The sequence below is a fragment of the Acartia tonsa genome, chromosome 4 (assembly GCF_053477335.1).
Source record: "Acartia tonsa isolate MP-2025a chromosome 4, ASM5347733v1, whole genome shotgun sequence".
In the NCBI taxonomy this organism is placed as follows: Eukaryota; Metazoa; Arthropoda; class Copepoda; order Calanoida; family Acartiidae; genus Acartia; species Acartia tonsa.
This window is the reverse complement of record NC_137263.1, coordinates 38,009,085-38,034,327: the sequence shown is the minus strand read 5'-3', so window position 1 is coordinate 38,034,327 and position 25,243 is coordinate 38,009,085. Positions and strand designations below refer to the sequence as shown.

General features: G+C 31.7%; 1 protein-coding gene across 1 annotated transcript in view; it reads left to right on the top strand.

Moving 5' to 3' along the window:
• The first annotated feature begins 299 nt into the window (after window positions 1-299).
• Window positions 300-25,243, top strand: part of LOC145317074 (uncharacterized) — a 99,949-nt gene continuing 75,005 nt past the window's right edge. The window contains exons 1-8 of the mRNA XM_080157962.1: window positions 300-377; window positions 5,571-5,641; window positions 7,581-7,649; window positions 9,769-9,802; window positions 10,235-10,291; window positions 10,932-11,037; window positions 12,535-12,623; window positions 23,523-23,644. Coding sequence (XP_080014088.1) covers window positions 314-377; window positions 5,571-5,641; window positions 7,581-7,649; window positions 9,769-9,802; window positions 10,235-10,291; window positions 10,932-11,037; window positions 12,535-12,623; window positions 23,523-23,644 — 612 coding nt within the window. The 5' untranslated portion in view covers window positions 300-313. The remainder of the gene's footprint in view (window positions 378-5,570; window positions 5,642-7,580; window positions 7,650-9,768; window positions 9,803-10,234; window positions 10,292-10,931; window positions 11,038-12,534; window positions 12,624-23,522; window positions 23,645-25,243) is intronic.

Genomic DNA, 25,243 nt, shown 5'->3' with positions numbered 1-25,243 from the left:
ACTTAAAAAATAAGAGGTCTACAAAAAAAACCGATTGCATATCTGAATTCTATGAAAAATTTTACATCTACTACTTACTAAAAGAACCGGCTAGCTATAAAAAAAAAGTTGATACACCTTCTTTAAAAAAAAATAATGAAAAAGCTCATAAATAGGAAGGAGAATAAGGCATAGACGTCCACACTTAAAATAAAAAGCTTGGACAACCTTGGAATAAGGTTATAATTTCAATAAAATTTTGTTTCTACATATTTCGACAAAAGAGTTAATTTGATGAATAATAAAAATATTTGACAGTTCCATTGAAGGGAGCATGAACACGTCCCTGGAGTATCTAGACAGATCACCACATCCTGTTATGGAGAGGTTGTGGCTGGGTAAGAATTATTAGGAGCCAAGCTACTATATAACTGAGGTTTTATACCGGTCTTCTTTCATACTAGGTTTAATATGTCACTAATTACCACTTTACATCACATACAAATACTATTACATAAAAATAGTATGGTTGTTTTGTACAAAAATTAAGATCGCATAAACTACTGAACAGATTAGGTTCTATATTTTATGTAAGCTTCGGTAAAATTTTGGTTTTTAAGATTACCTTAAAATGACAACGCCAAAATTAGCACAAGAAAATATATTTTTTTGTACTAATTTTACGTAATTATTTTGTTTAAAGAATGCAACTACATTAATAGATTTATTATTACACACCCTTATCCCATCCCCCCCTACTGGATGAACGAACTGATTAATAAGTGATGTCCATGTTAATAAACTAAATTGACGACAATTTTTATCCTGTCATAATATCCCCGTATATTCTATGTTCATTATTACATTGTAGTTACCAATTTAAATTTTATCTAGTTAGCTTGTAATTGCTGTGCTACTTATGGAAAAGATTTTATTTCTCAGATGTTATTTATTTTTACATTAAACAATAATAATACATTTTTCGATAGTAAAGTTTATTCAGAAAAAAATTATTATTGAGGTCATTTATTATAGATTAAGAAAACATAATAAAATTTCTTCTGAAAATATCATTCATACGTTTTTTAACAGTTGAAAATAACAAACACGCACATTCAAATTATTTCTAAGATTCATAAACCTCATTGAAATTTTACTTTGTTTGTTTTTTTGTGGAAGAAAAGTTTTTTTTGCACTAACTCGGAAACAAGAATAATTTCATCCAAAATTAGCACAGCAACTTGCAAGCAAATGTATTCAGAACAAAACGCATTAAAGTCAAGTTCTTTTCATAAGGTGACAACGGATGGTTTGTTGTATGAAAATAGTTATTTCTCACATCGTATTATAAACGGCTTTCCGCGGATATAGAATGTACAATTATAAGATTAAAAATAGTTTTTTTAGCCCCGAGGTGCCAAAGGCACCGGCTAAAAAAACTTATGATTGTATATTTTTATATTCGTAGAAAGCTGGATATAATACGATGCTAGACTTAGTTTTTTCGTATGGATGAGAACCGGTTCCTATCCACCGGATTCGAATGAATACGAGAAACAATATTACGCCATATTTTCGACAGTCAAAACCAAAAGTTTCTTGTATCAATGGATATAGAATAAGTGGATATTGTGAAAGATTTTTGCATAACCTGATATAATTTTTCTGGCTAATACAACGATACAATTCCCCTCTAATGGCTCTACCCTATCCCCTGCCAGGGGCGTCCAAGCTTTTTATTTTGGGGGGGGGTAAAATGGCGCGCGAAGCGCGCTGCAAATTTCCCCCCCTCCCAAAATTTTTACCCCGGGGGTAAAATTTGCTTGGGGGGGGGGGGGTAATTACCCCCCTCTGAAATCTGTTGGCAGGGGTAAATTTAGTTTACCCCCCCCCAAAATTTACCCCCGGGATAAAATTTTTGGGGGGGGTAATTTAAATTTTATTAAAGGAAGCCTGCAAAAAATACCACGCTTTAACTGCTGAAAGACTGCCACAAGTAGACCAAATACCCCAAATTTGAAGCCTTCAGCTTCTATAACAAAAAAGTTCTAGGCATTTTAAAATGACATTTTATGTACAATGAAAATTTTGAAAGAATTGCAATGCTCATGTTGAAAACTTTGAAATTAAACTACGTGGCCTAGAAACAAAATTGTAAGCTTATTTTTGTCATAAATTTAGGTTTCCAGTAACTAATTATATTTTTACAATAAAAATACCCATTTTTATAGTCAAAATCTTAAAAAAAAAATAAGTTTTACTTGCGTTGTACCGAATGTACTGTAGCCAATCAGAAGGCTGAATCAGCTTAACAACTAATCACAGCTAAGCTTGTATTAGTTTACCCCTTTGTTTCCGCTATGATTTTGTTTAAAAATGCAATTTATATCGAATTTTTTTCATAGATTTTGACTATGAAATGTAGTGTTTTTATTGTAAAAATGTAATCAGTTACAGGCAATCTAAGTTTCTGACAAAGATAAGGTTATAATTTTGTGTCTAGGCGACGTAATTTAATATTGTTTTTTCTTTTATGAGCATTGGAAATCTTTTAAAAATTCCATTGTACATAAAATGCTATTTTGAAATGCCTAGAACTTTTTTGTTATTGAAGCTGAAGGCTTTAAATTTGGGGTATTGGGTCTGCTTGTGGCAGTCTTTCAGCAGTTAAAGCGTGTTATTTCTTGCAGGCGTCCTTTAAATATATAGTATTAAAAATGCGCGCGAAGCGCGCAAAATTTTTTTTTATTAGAGATTTTTTATTTTAGGGGGGGGTATATACCCCCCCAAAATTGTTTGGGGGGGTAAATACCCCCTCCTAAATGGTTGGGAGTGCCTACGGCACCCCCAGGATAGGGGTAAATTTTGAATGGGGGGGGGGGGAATCGCCCCATTACCCCCCCCCCTTGGACGCCTATGTCACAATATCCACGTATTTTTTTACCCATGTTTGTATCTTTTGTAACGGGTCACACAACCTAAGTTTTATAAAGAAATTTGACTGAACGTTAGGAAGGCGTTTTGACCGACCAACAGACACCAAATTTTTTTAACCATAGAGTAGCTTCGCTATTGATAATGAAATTAAATAAAGAAATGTTCACTTTTTCCTGCACAAATGGAAACTCTTCTCACGTTTCATCTTTCAGATGAAATTATTTTGTTGTGAGTGGCCTACTACACTTACCTTACCTTTGTAGTAGCGCAGCTTTAATATACTTTGGCCGTATGTTTACACGTCGTCAGAGAATTCTTAATAGCAATTAAATTTACTTAGCTGCCATGTAAGATAAGAGTCTGAAAAAAATTATATTAAAGTCGGACTAATACATTTCTGTTTTTTTAGCGTCTTTTATTTTTAATTAACTTTATTATTACCATTTGATTTAATTAGAAAAAATAAATATCAACCTCTACTTCTTTACTTATGGATAGTTTTAGATTTATTATTACTTGGATCTTACACAAGGTTATCTAATAAAGTGAAACTTGTAGCTTGCTAAATTAACGACCACCCCTCATTCACCCCCTTTTGCCCATCCCCTCCCCTCCTGCTGCTGGACAAACGAACTGACCAATAAATGATGTCAATGTTAGCAACCTAAATTGAAGGCAATTATTACGTTTTCATAATATCCACGTATAATCTACATCCATTTGGATAGTGTTGTCATTGTTTGTTAATCCTCTTTCTATATCCTCATTGTTTTCTATAAAATATAATTAAATAAATAAACAAGGAAGACTATACTTGATGGCAACAAAGTTTTTTTTGACACAATTTTTTGTCGAGTAAAGACAATATATAGTGTTAGTTGTTGAGCCATAAAAGTTTAAAATTCGGAAGCATTAACTACCACCAGACCAAAGATTTTTCAACGATAAAGAAAAATGATGCCTAATATTTAACTTTAAAAAATAGATCGATTAAAAAAAATATTACAATACTGGGAGAAATAAGATTTGTTTTATTATCCTAATGAGAGAGAAATTAATGGCTTGATATTTCCTTCCACCAAGTGTTGCTTGAATCAAATTAACAACCTCTGAACATTTTATGGTCTTCACCAGTAAGGGAGGGGACATTGAATGTTTATTACACTAGTCCCCATAGTTTTTTGATAAAGCTTTCTTATACGTTGGCTTCAGAATTTTGGAGATTTTTTTATAGAATTTTGATTTGTTGTTTCATTAAGTTCAGTATCCAATCGTTTTAACCACTAATTTTAATCTACAGAAAGGGTAATTTGTGTATCATCATTAGCGATCTACACCAATTTATCGGCCATTGTCTTATCCCTTTGGATCCCTGGATCTTTTTCTGTGACTACACTACAGTAAATTATTTATAACCAAGAGATCAACCATAGGGCAAAGCTTAATATATGTATCATACAGTCAGGGAAACGAATTTTAATAATTATAGAATGTTGTATCATCTTATTATTTAAAAAATTGATAAAAACAAGGATGACAACATCCATAAGTAGCGAAGCACAAAATTTCGTGGATGGGACTGACGGTCATTGTTGTTTTTTTCAAACGACGGAAAATTTAATTTTGATATCTTTAACTGAAAAAATTTTGAAAATCGATTAATAAACACCAAAGATATGGGGGAAAATGTAAAAAATATAAAAATAGCCAAAAACCTGCAAAAAGGCAGTCTGACCGTCATTCTTGTTTTCTTCAAACGATGGGAAATTTAATTTTGATATCTTTAACTGAAAAAAGTTTGAAAATCGGACCATAAACACCAAAGATATGGGGGAAATTGTAAAAAATATAAAAATAGCCAAAAACCTGCAAAAAGGCAGTCTGACCGTCATTGTTGGGTCTCTAAACGACGGAAAATTTTATTCTGATATATCTAACTGAAAAAATTTTGAAAATCGGACCATAAACACCAAAGATATGAGGAAAAATGTGAAAATTAAAAAAATAGCCTAAAACCTGCTAAAAAGCTGTCCGACCGCCATTGATGTTTTATAGTTAATTGTGCTCCTTAATGATGGGAATGTTGTCAAAAAATTTCAGCTTTCTTTTATAGGGGCTGAGTAAATCCCATTTCCCCCATAGCGTTACGGACTGACGGACGGACTGACGGACTGACGGACTGACGGACGGACAAAGTGAATTATAGAGTAGCTTCGCTACTAAAAACGTTGGTGAAAATGTATCCCAATATAGCTCTGATTAATTAAAAGGACAAACTTACATTTTAAATACTTGTTAATATACATGTTTCTCTTATAACATTAGGCATGTTAGTTTATAACCACCACAACAAATAGAATCCATGGACTATATACCTAGTTGACAGTAATTGTTATCAATAAATAAATTAGTGCAATATTTCAAACGAACTCAATAGGTATGTACATAATACAGAGTGTTTTCATTTAAAGGAACAAATAAAATTTAACCCACTTACCATTGACAGAATTCATAACAAATATCTTATTTTCTTCATTGGCTTGGGGAGTTTTGTATCCGAAATTTTTATTTTGCAGTTTTCCACAATTTGTTAGGTTAGTTGACTTCACTTTCTGTATGCTAATGGTTGGAATTATTTATGTTTTAATTTTCAGCTGTTGTTCTCTACCTTATTTGTTGTGCTACAGTTTTTGGAAACTCTTTGGTTGTTCTTGCTGTAATAAAGGTAAGAATCGATTTTAATTTTAATTGTATTTTAACAACATTATATAGTAGCACTTTATTGTTGGTTTAGATCACATACATACTTCAGGTTAACTCACAAACAAAATATTAATTTTGCACATGTTTCTTCTATCTTTAATATCAATTATTTCTAGGACAATTCTAACATGCTGAAATTTATGATAAGAGCCATCCGTTAAGAACGGACGGACGTCCGGACCTACCCTAAATATAGAAAAGCTCTGCTTTTAAAAACCGCTTATGTAACTGTTCACCAATTTTGATATTTAAAAATTGATTAAAAGTTGATGAGCATCATATAATTTAAACTTTATTACTCGGGTTGAAACAAAAAATGTTCAAATTTCTAATATGGATTATAAAGTTTTCAAGGGGATTTAAATCTGCAGGTTTGTAACTTTCTTTGGGTTTATTCAGGTTTTGTAAATATTTAAATATCTATTTATTTTTCTATATTGAATATTTTGTAAAAATTATTAAGGATTTTTTGTTATTGTGATAGCCTGTTTATTTCTAAACAGTACAGTTTTACCACCCCCATATAAATCAAAATCAGTTTACGTTGGTTAAAGTTATAGGTGTTACCCTAGAGCCAACTGGATTTTGTTAGGTGGGTGTTGATTTCCCTTTACACTTCACTCCAACTCACTCCTTTAAATACTCAAAAATCTAGTTTTGATCCTGAACTAATAATTTACTTTCCAGTATGGTTTTGAAACCTATTATTAATTTCCGCTGGATTAGAACCGGTTCTCAGCCATACCGCAAAATCACGTATAGCTGCCTCGTATTACAGATAATTTTCCACGAGTATTAAAATATCATAAGATAAATAATAAAATAAGATATCTTATTAGTCAGGACCTTCGGCCCCTTAGGACTAACAAAACTGGTTATAATCTTATATTTTTAATTTTAAAATCCACATAGTATTCATAGTTTTTTACTTAAAATGACTAAAATGTACTGAAGACATATTTTTGTTTCTAACAAACATATCTGAAACATAGGTAATCATAATTTCCTATATATAATACTAGCGGCTACGCCCCCTAGAAGCCTCTAGGGGCACTAAGGGTAGGAGGGGGAAAAGTCGACCTCGTCCCATTTTAAATTTGAGTTTCAAAAGAGTAAAAAAAATATTTTTTTGGGGGGGAGGGGGGTGAAGTCACCCTCCCCAAAAATAGTTTTAAACCTTCCCAGGATCTATAAGAAGCTCACTGTAAATGAGAACAATATCGGTTCAGCGGTTAGCGAGATCCTTTAGGACAGACAAAAAACGCTTACTACTTTATATAATAGGATATATAGATATTTGCTGTAGTAAATAAGTTAATTAAGCATCTTTTACATGTTATTAGAATTATTTTTCTCAGAATGTACATGAATGTAAAATGTGTATTAAAAACATGAAATCTTTTCATACAACATTTTCTTTATTGAAACCAATTTTCTCAAATTTTGAAAACCATTTGAATTCCAGAAATCAATTTAAGTTGCGTAGTTTCTTCTTTGAAAGACTTGTTAGATATGCTAAATTAAAACAAGAATGAATTTTGTTACTAGTAAGCATACACACTAAAGTTATTGGTGATTATAGCATATGGACCACGGACGAACTTTCACATGAAAAACCTCGTATTTGTAATACTAAAACTATTACCAAATTAGATTATGTTAGCTGAATTAAAGGAATGTCCCCGAACGGACGGGTGGTTTAGGCTCCATAAAGTGACTATAAATATGTTTTTTTTTTGTCAAAACTTCGGTCGTCTAAATAGTTTTAATCGCACCTATGTTGTTTTCATAACTTTGTCATAAAGCGGCGTTAAGTAAATCATAACGACAATTTGTCTATTTGATTATATATGAAAAAGATTGCCATGACAAAACTATTATTTTTCTTGTTTTTTTGTTAGAATGAGAGCCTGCACTCCGCAACCAATTATCTGATCTCATCTCTGGCAGTGGCAGATCTACTTGTAGGAAACTATACCAACCAATCAACCTCAGAATATGGATGCCACTTAACGCTCATACAAAAAAGCTAATTTTTTTCTTTTCAGTGTTGTATATTTTTTAAATACTTAATTCTTTTTTTTCTTAACACTATAGCAGGTGTCCGTTATTTAAGATCTTAAAAACAGTATGTCCGAGATTAGTGTTTTTTTCTCGATATAAAGGATTTTTTTGTTTCCTGGTAGTAGGAAATTTTTTGAGCCTTTTTATTAGTCGGATAATCTAAAGAGTAATTTTTCTGATAAATTTGCCAAAATTTTTATTATGTAGTTATGGAAGGTATATTTCGTTTAGATATTTTATGTTAACTCGTATGAACTCCATCAGGAGACGATACAAAATAATCTTTATAATTATATTTGTTAGAGAATATTACTGAAAAGAAATACAACCTAAACAAAATTAGTATTTTATCTTTTCCTGAGAGAAAAAAGTAGTCTTATATACTATTACTTTTTTTTAGCAAAGCATCTCTATAGCTAGAGTTTGTCCGTACTTAGATACTAAACTATGTCAAATTAGGTTACGCATATTGATTACAGAGACCTAGTCGACCAAAGATGTACGCAAGTTTAAGAAGTACCAGGTAAATAACCACTAAAAAATACTGCTTCTAAGAGTTGAATAAATTAAATTTGCAAAAAAGTATACATTCAAGAAAATAGAGTAGGCTAGAGATTAACCGAAACAAACCTTAGAAAGCTTTGTTAAATAATAAAATTTGGTATTAACCTAAATTTGTTTTTACATATTGTGACATTATGCATTTTTTAACAGTTTTGTTCTTGTTGTTGGATAGAGAAATATTAAATTCTTCCTAGAAAAATATAGCATTACCATTAGATTCTTTTAAAAAGTAATATCAAATAAATTTCTTACAGGAAAACTTGTGATAAAGTATATTTATATTTATTGTACCTTCTAGCTCATGTGGTCATAGTTTCTTGAAAACTTAAAGTAGTCAAACAAATTTTTAAATATAATCAAGATTTAAGAGATTATTTAAATAAAGCTTAAGTCGTTTAACAAATATTTCATGGGTTTGACATTAAATAAAAGTGATCATAGTTGACATATGAATTAATATATTTATCAATAATATTGACTGTATAATATTGTCACTTTTAATAACATAAAATTTTAGTTACAATCTTTAATCTTGTTTTTAAGAATATCGAACCTTATTTATTGAAATACGTTAAAATGTTGTAGTTAAAGCAAGGGATAATTCTTCTTTTGAAAATCTTTTTCGTCACTAAAAATAATTCTTATGTAGAGCATACAATTAAAAATTTTCATGTAGTTCTAAAAATATTCTAAAATTGCAATAAAAGATACCGCTTAAAAAAGAACTGAGGTAAATTATTTAAAAAAATTTAGAGGGGATTATTTTGCCTCACTATTTTAATGAGGCAGTGAGCCAAAAAAGTTTTATAAGAATTCACCTCTGTAATTTGTGACTTACAGAATATTGAGCGACAAATATGTGTTCTTCAGATAAAATATCCCTCCTCCGCAACACCACCCTGTTTGAAGGCCATGGTATTATTGTCAACAATGTTCTCTGCCTTTACTTTTAATGTCTTCTTTTATTGGCCATTAGATGCTTTGTGGCAGCGCTCATAACATACTTTTTATCAAAGGTCTTTACGGTAGATATCTTCCTTTTATGATTTCCATACATTTGCATTAAAAAATTTATTTGTCAAAAGTATGTTTGTGCTTTCCTAAAAATATCTCCTATTAATCTTTCAATGTCCTATATTACAGTAAGATATGTTGGTGATTTGCCTAAAAGTACCTGGAATAATTTTTTTTTAAATAATTTGAAAATAAGGGAAGGGGGAATTTTTTTGCTATGCATAACCCCTGCAGTAGACCTTCACCCTAGAAGCCTGTATGTAGTAGTCAATAGTTTTTCATTTTTTTTTGAATTCAAATACTAATAAAATAATGTTATTTTGTGTTTTATAGGCAAAATTTTTATGCCAAACTAACCTTCAAATACCTTAAGACTAAAAGCTAGATTTTCTTAGTGGCATCCAAATAAAAAATTGTAAATTCTTATTTGGTTGGTATACTGTAGGGTTAGTTGTTATGCCTTTCAGTGCAGCATATGAAGGTAAATTATGATTATCAGTAGCACAACTACTCTATAAGTCATACCATGTGGTGGATGTCTAATACTAATTTTTCAAAAAGTTTATAACCCTACCCCACCCTCTGAAATTTTATTTGAATGATTGTGTGGCTTAAAATTGGCATAATTTGTAAATTTTTTGAAGATATTAAAGGGTTTACAAAAAAAGTCTTAAATAATTCCATTTCTTTGCCAAAAATTAATGAAGCTGGTTTGAGCCTCATAAAAAAGGGGACAAATTAAAAGCTTTTGGTCTAAGTATCCCGATTATCATCATATTCCTTTGTGATGTGACGTCATCATTATTTGTAATAGTTTAGCCAAACTTTGTAACATTTGTCCCCTTTTTAACGAGACCTTTTAACCAGCTTCAAAAAATAATTGGATGTAAAAATTATTTTGATATTTGTTAAGGTATGAATAAAGCCTGGATTTTCGGAACAGTATGGTGTGAGATCTGGCATAGTTTAGGAATGTCATTACTTCTAAATTATTATGTTACACGTATCGATGAATATAAATAGATTTGGGTCATGTTCAAGCGTTTTTATAAATTTTAAACCTTTCCTTAACTGCTTTTTAGCTGTTTTAGATATTTAGGTTTTCCCTCTGATTCTAAACTAAAATCAAAGTGAGAAAGCTAAATTTTTGTGTAGATTCCACTAATAAACGGGCTTCCTTGGCAACAAAATGACTATCAAACTATCCTGTAACTGCATTTTAGCCTCTTTTTTCCTTTATTTTTACTCTATTAAAAAACTAGACTTATTTAGAAGCGTATCTACTCTGTAATAAGTGATCAATCTCATCTCTTTCTTTCTCTTTCTTCCTTTTTCTGCCTTTTTTTTATTTTCCTCCTTCTTTCTGTAAAAATAATGTATAACACATTCATGATTCGTATAAAATTTCATCTATAAATCCTATTATATAAAGTAGTAAGTTTTTTTATGAGATCTCATAAGTTATTGGTCCGAATTGGTTTTAATTTCTAGGGAAGTTTTATTAATGTAAAATGAAGGTTTTTGGCCTTTTCTGACCTCCCCCGCCCTCCCCTAGAGTCTAGGGATGAAGCAACTAGTAATAGAAAGTAATAATATATGCGTTGTAACAGATGTGCTGGCCTCTACAGCGTCCATCCTGAACCTGTGCATGATATCTCTGGATAGGTACTGGGCTATCTCCAGCCCGCTGGCATATCCTGTTAAAATGGATGGAAAGTAAGTATATTTTTATATCTTAATTGAAATAGAACGTTTGTCTGTCTGTCCCTTAAATTACTGCTTCCGCAATTTTGAAAAAAAAGCGTGTACAATGGGAAGGGGTTGGATGTGAGCTTGAAGGGGTTAAAAAGATAAGGCGGTCCTCTCTGATTTCAATTTAAAATGAAAAAGAAAAAAAATATTTTTAGGGTGTTTTTTTTTCAAGCGGCGACAAAAAAGTTTTCTAACCCTTCTTTGGTCACTTCACCGTATAGTAGAACCTTTTCCGTGGTTTGTGAGATCTTTCATAACATACACATATAGACATCCTGTTACTTTTGTATATAAGGATATATTAATAATTAATTAATTGATTATATTAATTGTAAATGAGAGCTAATGAAATTGTTATGAGTAACAACACATTCATTCTTTCTCATCCATTAACCATGTTACCATAATATCTATTAGAGACAATCTTACATTAATGAGCTCATTAAAGATCAGATAAAGAAACAAATTGATTTATCAATGAGATAATCTAATCTTCTTTCACATATTGTTTTCTTTCTTTTGTGTATTAGCCTCACACTTTTCTATCTTTTAGTTTTTTTTCCATGAAAAATCAATATTTATTAGATTGTGTGTTAATGATAAGAAATTTCGAAATTCACCTTACCCTCACAAAGAATTAACTCCAAAACCCGGCGTTAAAATAACATGAGAGTAACATCGCCCCATCCCCCTCACATAAACGTTATTTTTTAATAATCAATCCAAAGGAAAAACTTTTTAATCAATTCATTTGTAGTAGTTGAGGTGTAATTTGACAAACAAATAAGAATACGCCCCCAATGTTTCTTTGTTTTGAATTTTTTTTTTTGCATCGTATTATAAATAGCTTTCCGAGACTATAGAATGTACAATTATAAGATTAAAACCAGTTTTTTAGCCCCGAGGTGCCGATGGCACGGGCTAAAAAAACTGGTTTTAATCTTATGCTTGTACATTTTTATATTCGTAGAAAGGTGGATATAATACGATGCTAGACATAGTTTTTTTCGTATGGGTGAGAACCGGTTCCTATCCACCGTATTCGAATGAATACGAGAAAATACTTTATAGCTAATGCGAGAAACTCTAATCCTGCTATTTCTTAAAGCCCACATATAACCTAAACTTACTGAACATAAAAAAGTTTGTGTTTTTTAGATAAATATATTTCTAGCAGTTTGACTTTAACAAAATGTTTGATATCAAATATTCGTTTTCACGCTCGTGTTAATCTCTGGTCCATTCAATTTTTTGCTACAATTAGGGTTTTATGGTTCTAACTACTTTTATTTAATTTTTTTCCCATTGAAAATAATTTCCTAAAGCGTACAATTAACAAGTAATACCCTTCGTAATATTTCCAGATAAGTATGCATTTTATTGTTTCTGTGCTTTTCAGGTAAGTGGCGCAGCCATTTCAGATCCATATTTAATAATATTCTAACTATTATTTAATTTTAGGCGTGCATGTATCCTGATTTCTGGAGTTTGGATTTGTTCATGTTTCATATCCTTTCCTGCCATTGCCTGGTGGAGATCAGTTTCAACAGGTAAATTCACCAAACATTTCTTTAAGGGGTTTCCTTTCCCACTTCCCCTCTCATCCCTCAAAATTATGACGTCACACGCACATTTTGTAGAGCTTCATCATAAATTGCTCTATTTTTTTGGTTATATAATGTTGTGGAAAGAATCGATACTTTCCCTTCAAAGTACATATCAAGCATTGACCCCTTCCCACTTTCTTGAAAAATAAAATTTAAAATAAGACAAGGAATAGATTTATTTTCCTAATCCAGATCACTTTGGAGGCTGTAACCCTACAGGGTCAATAACTTCGCTGACCTAACCTAACCTGACATAAAGTAGTAAACAAACAAACAAAAACTACCCTTTCTTCCTTATATAATTTTTAAAAAGAATAGAGAGGTTTCAGTGCTCGACAGGCAATTTATGAGAAAGCACCTTTTACTTTACTTAAAATTAGAAAAGAATAAAGTTGCAATCCTAGATTTATTTTAATCTAACTTTCTTTACAGTAAAAGATAACCGTTTTGCTGCACTAACAAAAACAATATAATTCCAATTCCTAATATAATTTTCTACCATATTAGAGTCCATTCCAGAGCTTTTATTGTAAGTGGTACACAATAATAGTGGCCATCTGGAGTTGCATTTCCATGTGAAGCCACCAGGTTGCCTCTCACCTCCCCCCCCCCCTCCCCCTATGTTCCAGGCATTTCTATTTTAATAAAGGGTAAGATAAAAGTGGTGAAATGCTACTTTTACCCTGTGCTGATGCACATAGTAAACGGATATACGGGGATTTTCTCTGTTTTACAGCTTGTGATATCTTTTACACAATGGTGTACTTGTATGGTAATGGCTGACCAAGGTATGAAAGTGGACATATGTTTCATTTTTAAAAGTACATTTGCAAATAAAAAGTTTGATAATAAAACATAGTTTTCAATTTTATCATAAAACAATATGTAAATATTTTATAATTAAATTTCAAGTCAAGACACAAAAACAAACCTCTAATAAAATGCTTAATTGCTTCTTAGACATTAAAGATCTATTAATTTTCCATAAACTTAATTTCGAACTTTTACCTAATTCTGTTGTACATTAAAAAGAATAGTTTATTAAAAAATACTACATTGTACGTATTAAAAAATCATTATTAATTAGTATTTTAAATAAACCATCTAATCATGAATGGACAAACGGACAAGTTTAATTACTACTCAAATGTTTAGTAATATTAAAAAAGAGAGACAGATAACGTAATAATATAAAAAAAATCCAAGAACCCCTTTTTTACAACATACAAATATTATTGGACCAAGTGACCAAATGATCACGTAAATTATATACTGGATGTTCATTGGGATAGGGAATCGTCACAAAAAAAACACTTTCCCAAAAACTTTTTAGACAGACGGACAGATATAAAGTTATACATATGAACACTTGGAATTATAGAGTAACTTGGATACCAAATATCCTGCACTATTATTGGTAAACTAGTTTTGTCTGACAATAAAACAATAATTGTCGCGTGCCATACTTACAATCCTATGATTCCTTTTTAGGTTTTCTAAGAATATTACTAAATACATTTTTTCTTGAAATGTGAACTTGCAAAACAAATGAAATAAAAGCCCATAAACACGAATTAGCTAATCTAATAGATGTGAAAATAATAAATAGATGTTTATTTATAGACACCTATATTTAGTAGCAAGTGAGATAATTGCATATCCTTAATAGAAATTAATAGAAAAGACGACGTGCTCTTTTGTAGCATGTTATTTACATTGACCCGAACTTTCATAACAAGGATGACAACATATTTAAAAGCAAAGCTTTTAAATCAGATGCATGTTACAGGAATCATTATGCAAAGTTCAATTCTTAAATGCATAAATTAATAGAAATGCTTAGCTTTAAAAATGTTTAAAGAAATATTAGTCCTAAATTTAAATTATAAATTAGAAAAGAATATAGTCAGCCAAATTCAAGTGTTTGTCATTTCCACAAAGAGAGGCTTATTGTGAATATTATATGTGTTTTAAAGTTTGTCTTGTAAACGAAATGTGCCACCATATCTGCTTAAAAAATACATATGCTAATTTTTAAATACAAGTATGATAACATCCTTAAATTCTTATCTAACCTAGACTAACCCCTGCTGTTGGCCCGAACCTTGTGGGCTACTCAATATTACCTAACCTAACCTATATTAGGATTAGGACTAGGCCTTTTGTAGGATTAGGTCTTTTGAAATTTAGCAACACCATTTTTAGGGAAGATATGTTATTGACCATAGCAGGTTTTATATTATTCGACGGGGGCTTCGTCACTTGTTCTCCCCTAAGAGATAAGGTTCTGAAATAAAAACCTACACCTCCAATCCTTCAAAAAAGAGTAAAACATTCCAGTTTTTTTTCAAAGTTAGGTGATACCCTCTAAATGCCTGTACGGGAGAACTAATGTAAAAGTAACAGGATCTGCGTCTGTCTGTCTTTGTGTACCGAAGAATCTTGCAAACCAATCAACCAATATGGTTCTCCTTTACAGTGTAGATTCTAATAGATCCTGGAAAAAATTTTATAAATATTTTCGGGTGGGGCACTACAACCCCCAAAAAGAAAAAAAAATTGAAAGAGGGGATGGACTTCCCCCTCAAATGGAACTAGAGTCCTTTAAGGGCGTATCCGCTAGTAAATATAATAGAAGAATTGATAGTATTACCAAAATACGTTAGCGGAAATGAAGACTTACCAAAAAGAAAAGGTTTAAAGAAATCCTCCTCAGACACATCTGTAATATACATGCCTAAACAAATTTATAAAAAACAACAGAATTCAAAAAAAAAGCTGATGTATTTTATTATATAGCGAAGCTATTCGACATTTTAGGTAAGTCCGTGTTATACAAAATAAACTATTCTAGAACAAACGTTCTTTAGAAATATTAATAAGCACTCAAACATGTTAAAATTATTTATGTTTAGGATATTTAACTTTCCAAAATGTTATAAATGTTAAACTAACAAGAAGGGAATTGTTTAATGCTGATCCAAATTGCATTTCTTGCAAGAATATAAGGTTAAAAGTGCACTGAGGACTGGCTCGTAGAACTGTCCGGTATTTCCATTTTTAAATCGCAAACCGTGTTCTATCATTTAAAGCTTATTTTCACCTGACTATGTAAGTCTGAACGCCTACTTGTCTGTATTTAGTTCTATCTGTAATACTTAGTTTTCTTGAAATATTACAAATGAAATTTAATTATTTTTGTAAAAAATTACTTACTAAAGTAACATATGGTCAGGGAAGGGGGGAACAAATAAATTAAAATTATACTGGTACTATAACCGCTTGCTATCTTATTTTTTTGGTACTTTTAATTCATTGTTTCCAAATTGAATGTCTAAACTGTTCAACCAATAATTTTCATATACAGCAGGGGCAATTTTTATCATTATTAGAGATGTGTATCAATTTATTGTACATTTTGTAAAAACTTTTAACTTAAGAAATATTTAAGAAAATTGAACAGGTCTACTGGTTATATTTGGCTGGGGGCCAAATATTGCCGGACAAATATGTATTGTGGAGATATAATGTAATCACTGAAAGTGGATTGGAGATTTTATGACCAGTGATTAGACAATTAGTTAGGTTGTCACAGGGAGGGAAAGGTTAATGGCAATTTGATTAATCTATAAATCTTCCTCCTTTCCAATTTAATACCTATTAAAGGAATAATTTTACAAAAAAAATAATACAGCAGCTAGAATGCAATTTAAAGGAGAACAATCGCATAGATAAAGCACAGCAAACGGTCAAACTCATTTAATTTCATCTTTGTAAGACGTGTTTCTAGCCCCTGCAGGATTATTTAAAGTACAATGGCCTTATTTCTGCGGTGCTTTCCTAACCCCTATTTAATAGAACCTAACCAAAAAAAGCATAAAAGTCCTTTTTAAAATAAATTTTTTTGTGGTTCTGGTTGAGGTGAAATTATAAAAAATCTTAACATTAGTATAAAAAAAATGTGTAAAAAAAAATTGTTTGATATTATTTGTTGTTACTACATTTTACTTAAACAAAAGAAATGTACAATTTAAAAGAAAGAGTATCTATATAAAAATCATTCATTACTTGATATAATTTTTTCGTTAGAATCAATTAATTTTAATTGTATGTTCACTAAGATAAAAATCTCTAATTTACTATAATTAGTAATTAGATAGATTATTTAAAGATACTCTGTTATTTATTATGACAAAAAATTATTTTATTTTAAATATAATAAATAGTTGTTGAGCAAACGGACAAAGTGAGTTATTGAGCATATATTCATATGTCTGTTGTAGCATGACAGACGGACTGACGAATCAATTAAGTTGTATACTAAGTGGTCTACGGTAAAAGGTATTTTCACCAAAAAAAATACAAAATATTCATAAAATATATTTTTGTAGGACAAAATAGATTTTCTAATGTTAAAATTCTCTTGACTTCCTAGTTACTCTTATTTAAGTTTTATACCTTTGGAAAAATTGTTAAAAAAATTGTTCAAATAGAAACTGATAATAAGCTCCTGTAAAAGTACAATTATTTTCGATCTCGCCAACGGCTGAAAACGATCGCTCCTCAATTTCCAAAATAATAGTTTATATCAGGTTTGAATTTTTTCGGCAGTGGTACGGCATCCCCTTAGTAATGGCACACAGAAAAAATCTTTTTATTGACTCCAAGACCATAATGGCTAGAGGCCGAACAACAAGTCTTATAAATATTGTTAGTTACATTCAGGAAATATGTTATATAAAAAGATTTGGTACTTCTCGATCAAAATTTTAATCTCACCAAATATTTTAATATTTGATATTTCATTTATTTTTTTAAAGATTAACTTTGATTTAAGTGAAAAATGTAAATCTTAAAAGCGAATTTGATAAGATTTGATAGATTTACTGTTTATGTCTTTTTTAGTAGCGCAGCTACTCTATCAAAGATATTTTTTTCCTTCTGTCCGCAACTCCTTCATGTATTTCATAAAATATATTCCTCTAAAATCAAGCATATCAAAACATTAATCCTTATACTAAAGTTACAGGATGTTTGTCTGTTTGTTTGTCTGTGTGTCTGTGTATCTGTGTGTCTCGAAGGATCTCGCTAACCGATGAACCGATTGGGTTTTCCTTAACAGGGTAGCTTCTCATAAGTCCCGGGAAGGTTTATAACTATTTTCTTGGGGGTGGGACACCCCCAAACCCCCCCCCCAAAAAAAAAAAAATATAAAAATGAAATATACCCTTCCCCCTACCTTTTTTTACTTTTTCTTTTAAAATCTAAAATAAGAAATTTGGTTATTAAATTCCAATCTCTCCGCCTCAAGTGCCCCTAGAGGCCTCTAGGGGCGTAGCCGCCAGTTATACATAAATTATTTTTGTATTAAAGTCTGCCATTCTGTTATACTTGAACTATAATGGATTTTACTTTCAGTTGTTTCTTGATTGTGTTAGCTTCGCTACTTATGGGCATAACTATCCCTTTTTCTTATTATTTGCTTTCTTATTTAAAACTGATTTTAAACACTGTTTCCATACATATTGAACCTAATAATATGTTCAAATCCTGTATTTAATAATCATTAAATCAATAATATCTATAATAGTGTATAACGATATCTGCCCGTCTAAAGCGTAAGATCTCGGTAACCACAAAGCACATATTAGGTTTAATTTTACCAAAATTAATTAAGAAAATTTTTGATAATATCTCTATAACTTTGTTAACAATTTTCAATAAGAGGGGGACTTCCTTTTACCTCTTGGAGCGAAACAGCTAGTACTGAATAGATAATTAAATATTACATCAAGCATAGGCCACATAAAGAATTGATTTGTATTATTTTTCAACATTAAAAAAAATCTTATATAAGACATATTTAGTGTTTTATAATACAAATAATGTGATCAAGAACAAAAATGTAGAATCTGGTGCAGAATGCAGATTACGGTAAAATTTTCATGGGATCGATTATCTCAAAAACATCAATGAACTTTTAAAAGCTGATAGCTGCCAAACGCCATAACGTTTATTTTATGACCGTACATAAGTGGCTTTTTGACTAGAGAACATGCACGTAAAGTTAGCCAGTCGTTGGCCATTAGCTGCTTTTAAAGGTAATAGTATTTTCGAGATAATAGCTTCCTGGAACATTTTACCGTGAACTGCACCTGATCCAAAATATAGATTGGTTTTCAGAGGGTCTCCTTTTCTTTCCGAAGAAAATATTTTATGTTAAATGATTTCAATGAAAAAGTTGTCAGATATCCTAACCTTCATTTTCTTCTTACTTTTTTCTCTTTACATTTTTGCTGAATCCTAACAATTTAAACAAAGAACAAATTCTAGTAATTTTATGTTTTGTAAGAGTAGAAAAAATATGTTTAAGCAAGATTTTAATTTTCCTAAGCTATGCTTTTCCTGAACGTTACTATTGAAAACTAACCACCCCCTTATTTTAGAATAATTTGAAATAAGTTGGTTAGTTATTTTCCAATGCCTAAACCCTGCTTGGGACCTTAACCTGCTGGGCTTCCTAGCACCATATATAACCTAGCCTAACATGACCTAAAGAATTAAACAAAACAAGAAAACCTTCCCTCCCCCTTATTTTCAATTTATTTTCTGTGCTCGTCTTAGTACTTTCAGGGAGACGTCAATAAGCTGATCTTAATTAGATTACAAGACTTTTAAAGTAAATTTTTAGCAGGTATTGTCAATAATGACTTCAACGTAGTATGGACGAGTTATAAAAGTTATAGAGAAGCTGCACTTCTAACAATAAATAAGCCAAACTTTTGGGTCTTTATTAACTTTAGTAATTAAGCAAGCAAAAGAACCAACACAGCTTAATTCCTCTTAATCTAACTTCTAAACAAACCCTTGAAGACAAACAAGGATGACAACATCAATAAAAGCGAAGCACAACAAAAGAGACAATTGGTTTTTATGAATTTATAGAGTGACATCTCTTTCGATATTGAAGGAACAGACGACTATCTATAATACAAAGTAGAACGATGTCTGTCCGTCTGTCCGTCTGTCCGTCTGTCCGTCTGTCCGTCTGTCCGTCTGTCTGTCCGTCTGAAGCTTAAGATCTCAGTAACCGCTGAACCGATTGGGCTCTACTCTTCAGGTATTGTCCTGTGATGGTTTTAAGCTATTTTCCTGGGGGGTGGGACACCCCCAACCCCCCCAAAAACTAAAAAAAAACACCCCCCAAAAATTTTTTTTACATTTTTTGTAAAATCTCAGTAACTGCTGAACAAATTGGGCTCTACTCTTCTGGGAATATACCTACTGGTCCTCTGGTGGTTTTAGGCTATTTTCTAGGAGGATGGGACACCCCAACCCCCCTAGAAATAAAAAAAACCCTATTTCCAAATTTTTAATTTTTCTTTATTTTTGTAAACAAAAACCAGTAATTGGGCTGGGGGAACTCCACTGCACCAAGGGGCGAAGCCCCCATGAACCCCCTCCCCAAAAAAAACAAAAAAAATTTCACCAAAAAATTTTTTTGGGCTTTTTGTAACTTTTAAAAATTGACATCTTAAAAAAGTTGTTGCAATTATAGGTATTAAATAAAATTTACAGAGGAGAGTTTTCAATTTTTGTGTATATGTGGTCCAATCAGTGGGACTATCAGAGCTTGCGCCAGATACAGGTTACTCGCTTATGCTCACCCCGTACGAGATATACGGTGAACAACCTGGGTTTATTTTTTACGAATTTAAATTTTTGTGCATACGGCGCACAACCTGGGTTTAATTTTACCAAAGAGTAATTCGGCAAAGAATAACTTTTTTGAAAATATAACTATAAAATTATTCGGGACGGTTGACTTTCCATTACCTCATGGGGCAAAGCCCCTAGAGGCTAGGGGCGAAGCCACTAGTATACTATATAGTATATCATAGGCGTCCAAGGGGGGGGGGTAATGGGCCATTTGCCACCCCCAAACGATTTTGGGGGTGCCGTAGGCACCCCCAAAATTTTGTGAACAATACCCCCCCCAAAAAAAAATTACCCCTACCTTGGGGGTGCCGTAGGCACCCCCAACGATTTTGGGGGGGGTATTTACCCCCCCCAAACCATTTTGGGGGGGTAAATACTCCCCCCAAAATAGAAAATCTCTAACAAAAAAAATTTTTGCGCGCTTCGCGCGCATTTTTAATACTAAATTTTTTATAAAATTTAAATTACCCCCCCCAAAAATTTTACCCCGGGGGTAAATTTTGGGGGGGGGAAACAAATTTTACCCCTGCCAACAGATTTCAGGGGGGGTAATTACCCCCCCCAAGCAAATTTTACCCCCGGGGTAAAAATTTTGGGGGGGGTAAAAAAAATTTGCGGCGCGCTTCACGCGCCATTTTACCCCCCCCAAAACCAAATTACCCCCCCCTTAAAAAAATTTTCCCCATCCCAAAATAAAAAGCTTGGACGCCCCTGTAGTATATATACAAAAAATATAAACAAAAATTTGTCGTAAAATTACTTAAATGCAAAAGGCTTTTTCTTAATATATACTTTGATTTTGTCATAGTTAAAAATTGTTCTATGAATCACCAAATCATGATAATAGAAAAATGATAACAACAAAATTTTGAAGTATATTAAAGGTAAAAATCAAATAAAATATTCAAGTACAATTATGGAGTTCATTAGCTTTCCGGATTATACCTAATTGCTATATGAATTCTTGTTCAATATTGTGATCGATAAGATGATTTTCTTATGCCTAGGTTGACTATATGTTATAGAGTGACATGCTTACCCTGTCCATAGAAAAGCTTTGCTGTTGATAATGTGTTGAGATGTATGAGACAATTAATTGGATGGCGCTACACTTATGTAAATGCACAATCACATTATATACTTTTATAATTGGAATTTTACTATCTTAAGTTTCAGAGAGTCATTACCTTAAAGCTCTTTATAGTGACCATAAAAATGACATCATATTAGAAAAGTCCATGATTCTAATATGACGCAAAAGTTTTTAAATTCAGTGCATATAAAAAAGGGAATAAATTAAAAAGAACTTTAGACTGAAAAATCCCGAATTACGTCATATTAGAATAATGGACTATTCTAACATGAAATTTTTTTAAGGCACTATAAAGAGCTTTCATTACCTCAAATACTCATTATATATAAAAAAAATTATATGTGACATGAAAAAGATATTTATAGAAAACCGCAATACATATGTATTTTAAATACGGACATTAATTTAAAATATATTTTGGCTTGTTTTTAAAACCGGTCTTAATCCATTAAAAACATTTACTATTATGTTTTATTTTCGGGGCTAACAAAATAGAAAAAATTCAACAATATTCTATTTTCGTAAACGCGAACAACTAACTAAAAGATAAATATATCCCGAAATTAAAAGTTTAATTTCTGAACCTAGTATTAGTGTCTAACTTTTTATCTTTGTGACGTAACAAAAATCGAAGGATGAGAGGGGAGGTGGGAAAGGAAACCCCTAAAAAAGAGATGGATTTTTGTTACGTCACGAAGATAAAAAGTTAGACACTATTACTAGGTTCTTAATTTCTAGATGAGAGAAGCTGTAAATTGAAATATTTAAAAAATGGAAAAAGAAAATTAGTTGTTATTCATTTCAGCTAGAAAATATTAAAAACCCAATCATTTTTAATTCACTAATGCAATTTAAAGTGAAAAGCTTTTATTAAAAAAAAAACATTAAATACTTTTGAAAATTAAATTACCTAAGTATTTCTGTTCAAGACATTATTTTATCTATCTTAGCTTATTAATACACATAGTATCTAACTGTTATATTATCTAAATTTATCTTAAAAATATGAAATATAAAATTCTAGTTAAATATCTGTCATTAGATTATTAAATTATTCAGCAAAATGTTTGAATACCAATCTAGAAAAATCTTTTGATAACATGTTAAAGATATCATTTAACTCATTTAATTTTAGATTTTTAATTAGCAACGCTACTCTATAAGTTACTTGCAGTCATCGTTCGGTTTGGATATATGTACATTTTACGACATACATATTCATTGAAATAAATGCCTTCTCACTACTAATTCAATAATTATGCCAATTTTTAATTCTTTCCTTCATGACATATATAGACAAACACAACATGTAAAAAAAAGTCGGAAATAAACTTTGAATATTGTCAATTCTAAAGGTTGTAAAACTCAGATGCCAGAATTAAATTTGGGTACATGACAAGAATTTCAATTCCCTAAAGTTTATCCTCTCTCTTGTCGTCCCAGCCCAGCGTCACTGTTTTGCATAATTGCTTGAGGGAAAACAAGTAAATAAATAAAGATTTGCACGTGTTTTTTACTCATAGTTTTACGCTAAAACTGACAAATAAAAAATAATTCGTAAATTTTAACCGACCCAAATGCCTTTTAAATTTTTATGTGAATTGTAATCTAAAAATTGTTGTTTAAGTGGATTTATAATTTTTGGGCTAAAAGGAAGGATATGACCTATTCAGAACCTTTATAATGCTTGTCTAAAAATTTAAACTTTAAGAGTCCAAAGCAACAGAGTTGCAGGCTTACTGTTGCTATGTCTGGCACGTGACACTAATAGTGAGAATGAGGGGGGGGACGCCTTAGCCCATAAACGGGCGCAACTAATCAACATGCACTTCCAGACCAAGATCATGAAATCAAAGGGTTTGTTGTCTGTTGAATGTCACTTGGGTGTTAGATAATCGAATCCCATTACACCTGGATGATGCACTGACTACTTTAGATAATCCTTTAAAATGGAGGGAGAATCCAGCCCTAACAAGGTAATCTACATGCTTACAAACATCCTTTTATATAACGTACTGTATTTTGTTCAGGTCCACCACCCGACTACAAGTGCCCATTCACCGAGGACATTGGGTATCTGTTGTTCTCCAGCACGGTCTCATTCTATGGTCCACTCTTGGTCATGGTCTTCACATACATCAGAATATTTCAGGTTACATCATGTTTTAACACCCCAGGCATCCTTTAATATAAAGTAATAAAGGATCTCACTAACTGATTAAACGATATGGCTCTCCTTTACAATGTAGCCTCTCATAGGTCCTGGGGAGGTCACCACAACCCCCCCAAAAAAAAAAGCATTCCCCCTAAAGTTTTTTTTTCTATTTCTTAAACCAAAAAAAAATGGCGGGGGTAGTGGTAGAGTTGAAGCCCACATCACCTCAAGTGCCTTTGGATGCCTATAGGGGGCTATGCCGCTAGTGTGCTACATACCATTTTCTCCGTCACACACTCACTGTCTGTATTACTATAGGGGGCTATGCCGCTAGTGTGCTACATACCATTTTCTCCGTCACACACTCACTGTCTGTATTACTATAGGGGGCTATGCCGCTAGTGTGCTACATACCATTTTCTCCGTCACACACTCACTGTCTGTATTACTATAGGGGGCTATGCCGCTAGTGTGCTACATACCATTTCCTCCGTCACACACTCACTGTCTGTATTACTATAGGGGGCTAGGCCGCTAGGCCGCTAGGCTGCTACACTCTCTCACACACTCACTGTCTGTATAAGGGGCGTAGCTGGGTGTTTCATTAAGAAATATGGAACACAAGGGGCCTGTCAAAATTTCAAGTGCCTAAAATCTACGGTTGTTATTATGTCGGTTTACCAATAATTTTACTTCTAAACATTATTCTTAATAAGGCACATTTTTTTTATCAGAGATGGCTGTTGCTTAAAGTTGTCAAAGTTCAGTAAATACATATCGACACAAACACCTTGACAATACCTCTAAACTATTATGTCAAATTCTGCTAGGTTTCCAATTTTCCAGTTGTTTAGTGGAAAGATCCGTAATGCTCTATTTGTTTATGTATGTGTCCGTTTTTTTTTTATATTTTTGTGTGCAAGTCTGTGTAAGTTTGTGTGTGTTTGCATGTTTGTGTGTGTGTGTGTGTGTGTGTGTGTGTGTGTGCGTTTGCATGTTTGTGTATGTGAAAAGTTTGAACAAAAAGGTACACTTTGGCCTTCCTGTAATCTCACTTTCATTGCAATCCGTATGAGATTAGGCTTCTTACAGGGTCACAAAAAAAAGCTTAAAAGGAATTTAAGCATCTTTTTTTTCAAGTCTAATGCTATAAACCCACAATGCTTATTTTTTTGACGCATTTGAAATCCTTTTTACATTTTATGGGTTTAAAGGGCGAATATAGGTTTGATATGATATGAGCTTATATCAAAGGTGCCATTACATACTTTTAGAATATCTATGCCAAATTTAAAAATTCAAAAAAATCCTTAAGTAGATTTTGCAATTTTCTGTTTCAATTGAACATATAATAAATGAGATTGCCGACAAAATCGTTTATTTTAGCCCTTTACAAGACTTTTTTTGACTGTTTTGCTTAAGTTTGATTGACTATTACATTGGCACGCACCTTAAAAGATAATTTAAATGTTTATTATTTTAGATTATATACTAGTTTATTTAATTTTTTAAAAAGCATAAAAATAATTTGCGTAGAAAGGCGTCAGGAGTATTAACAGGGTAAATAATACGTCTTAAAGTTTATTTTCTGTACAG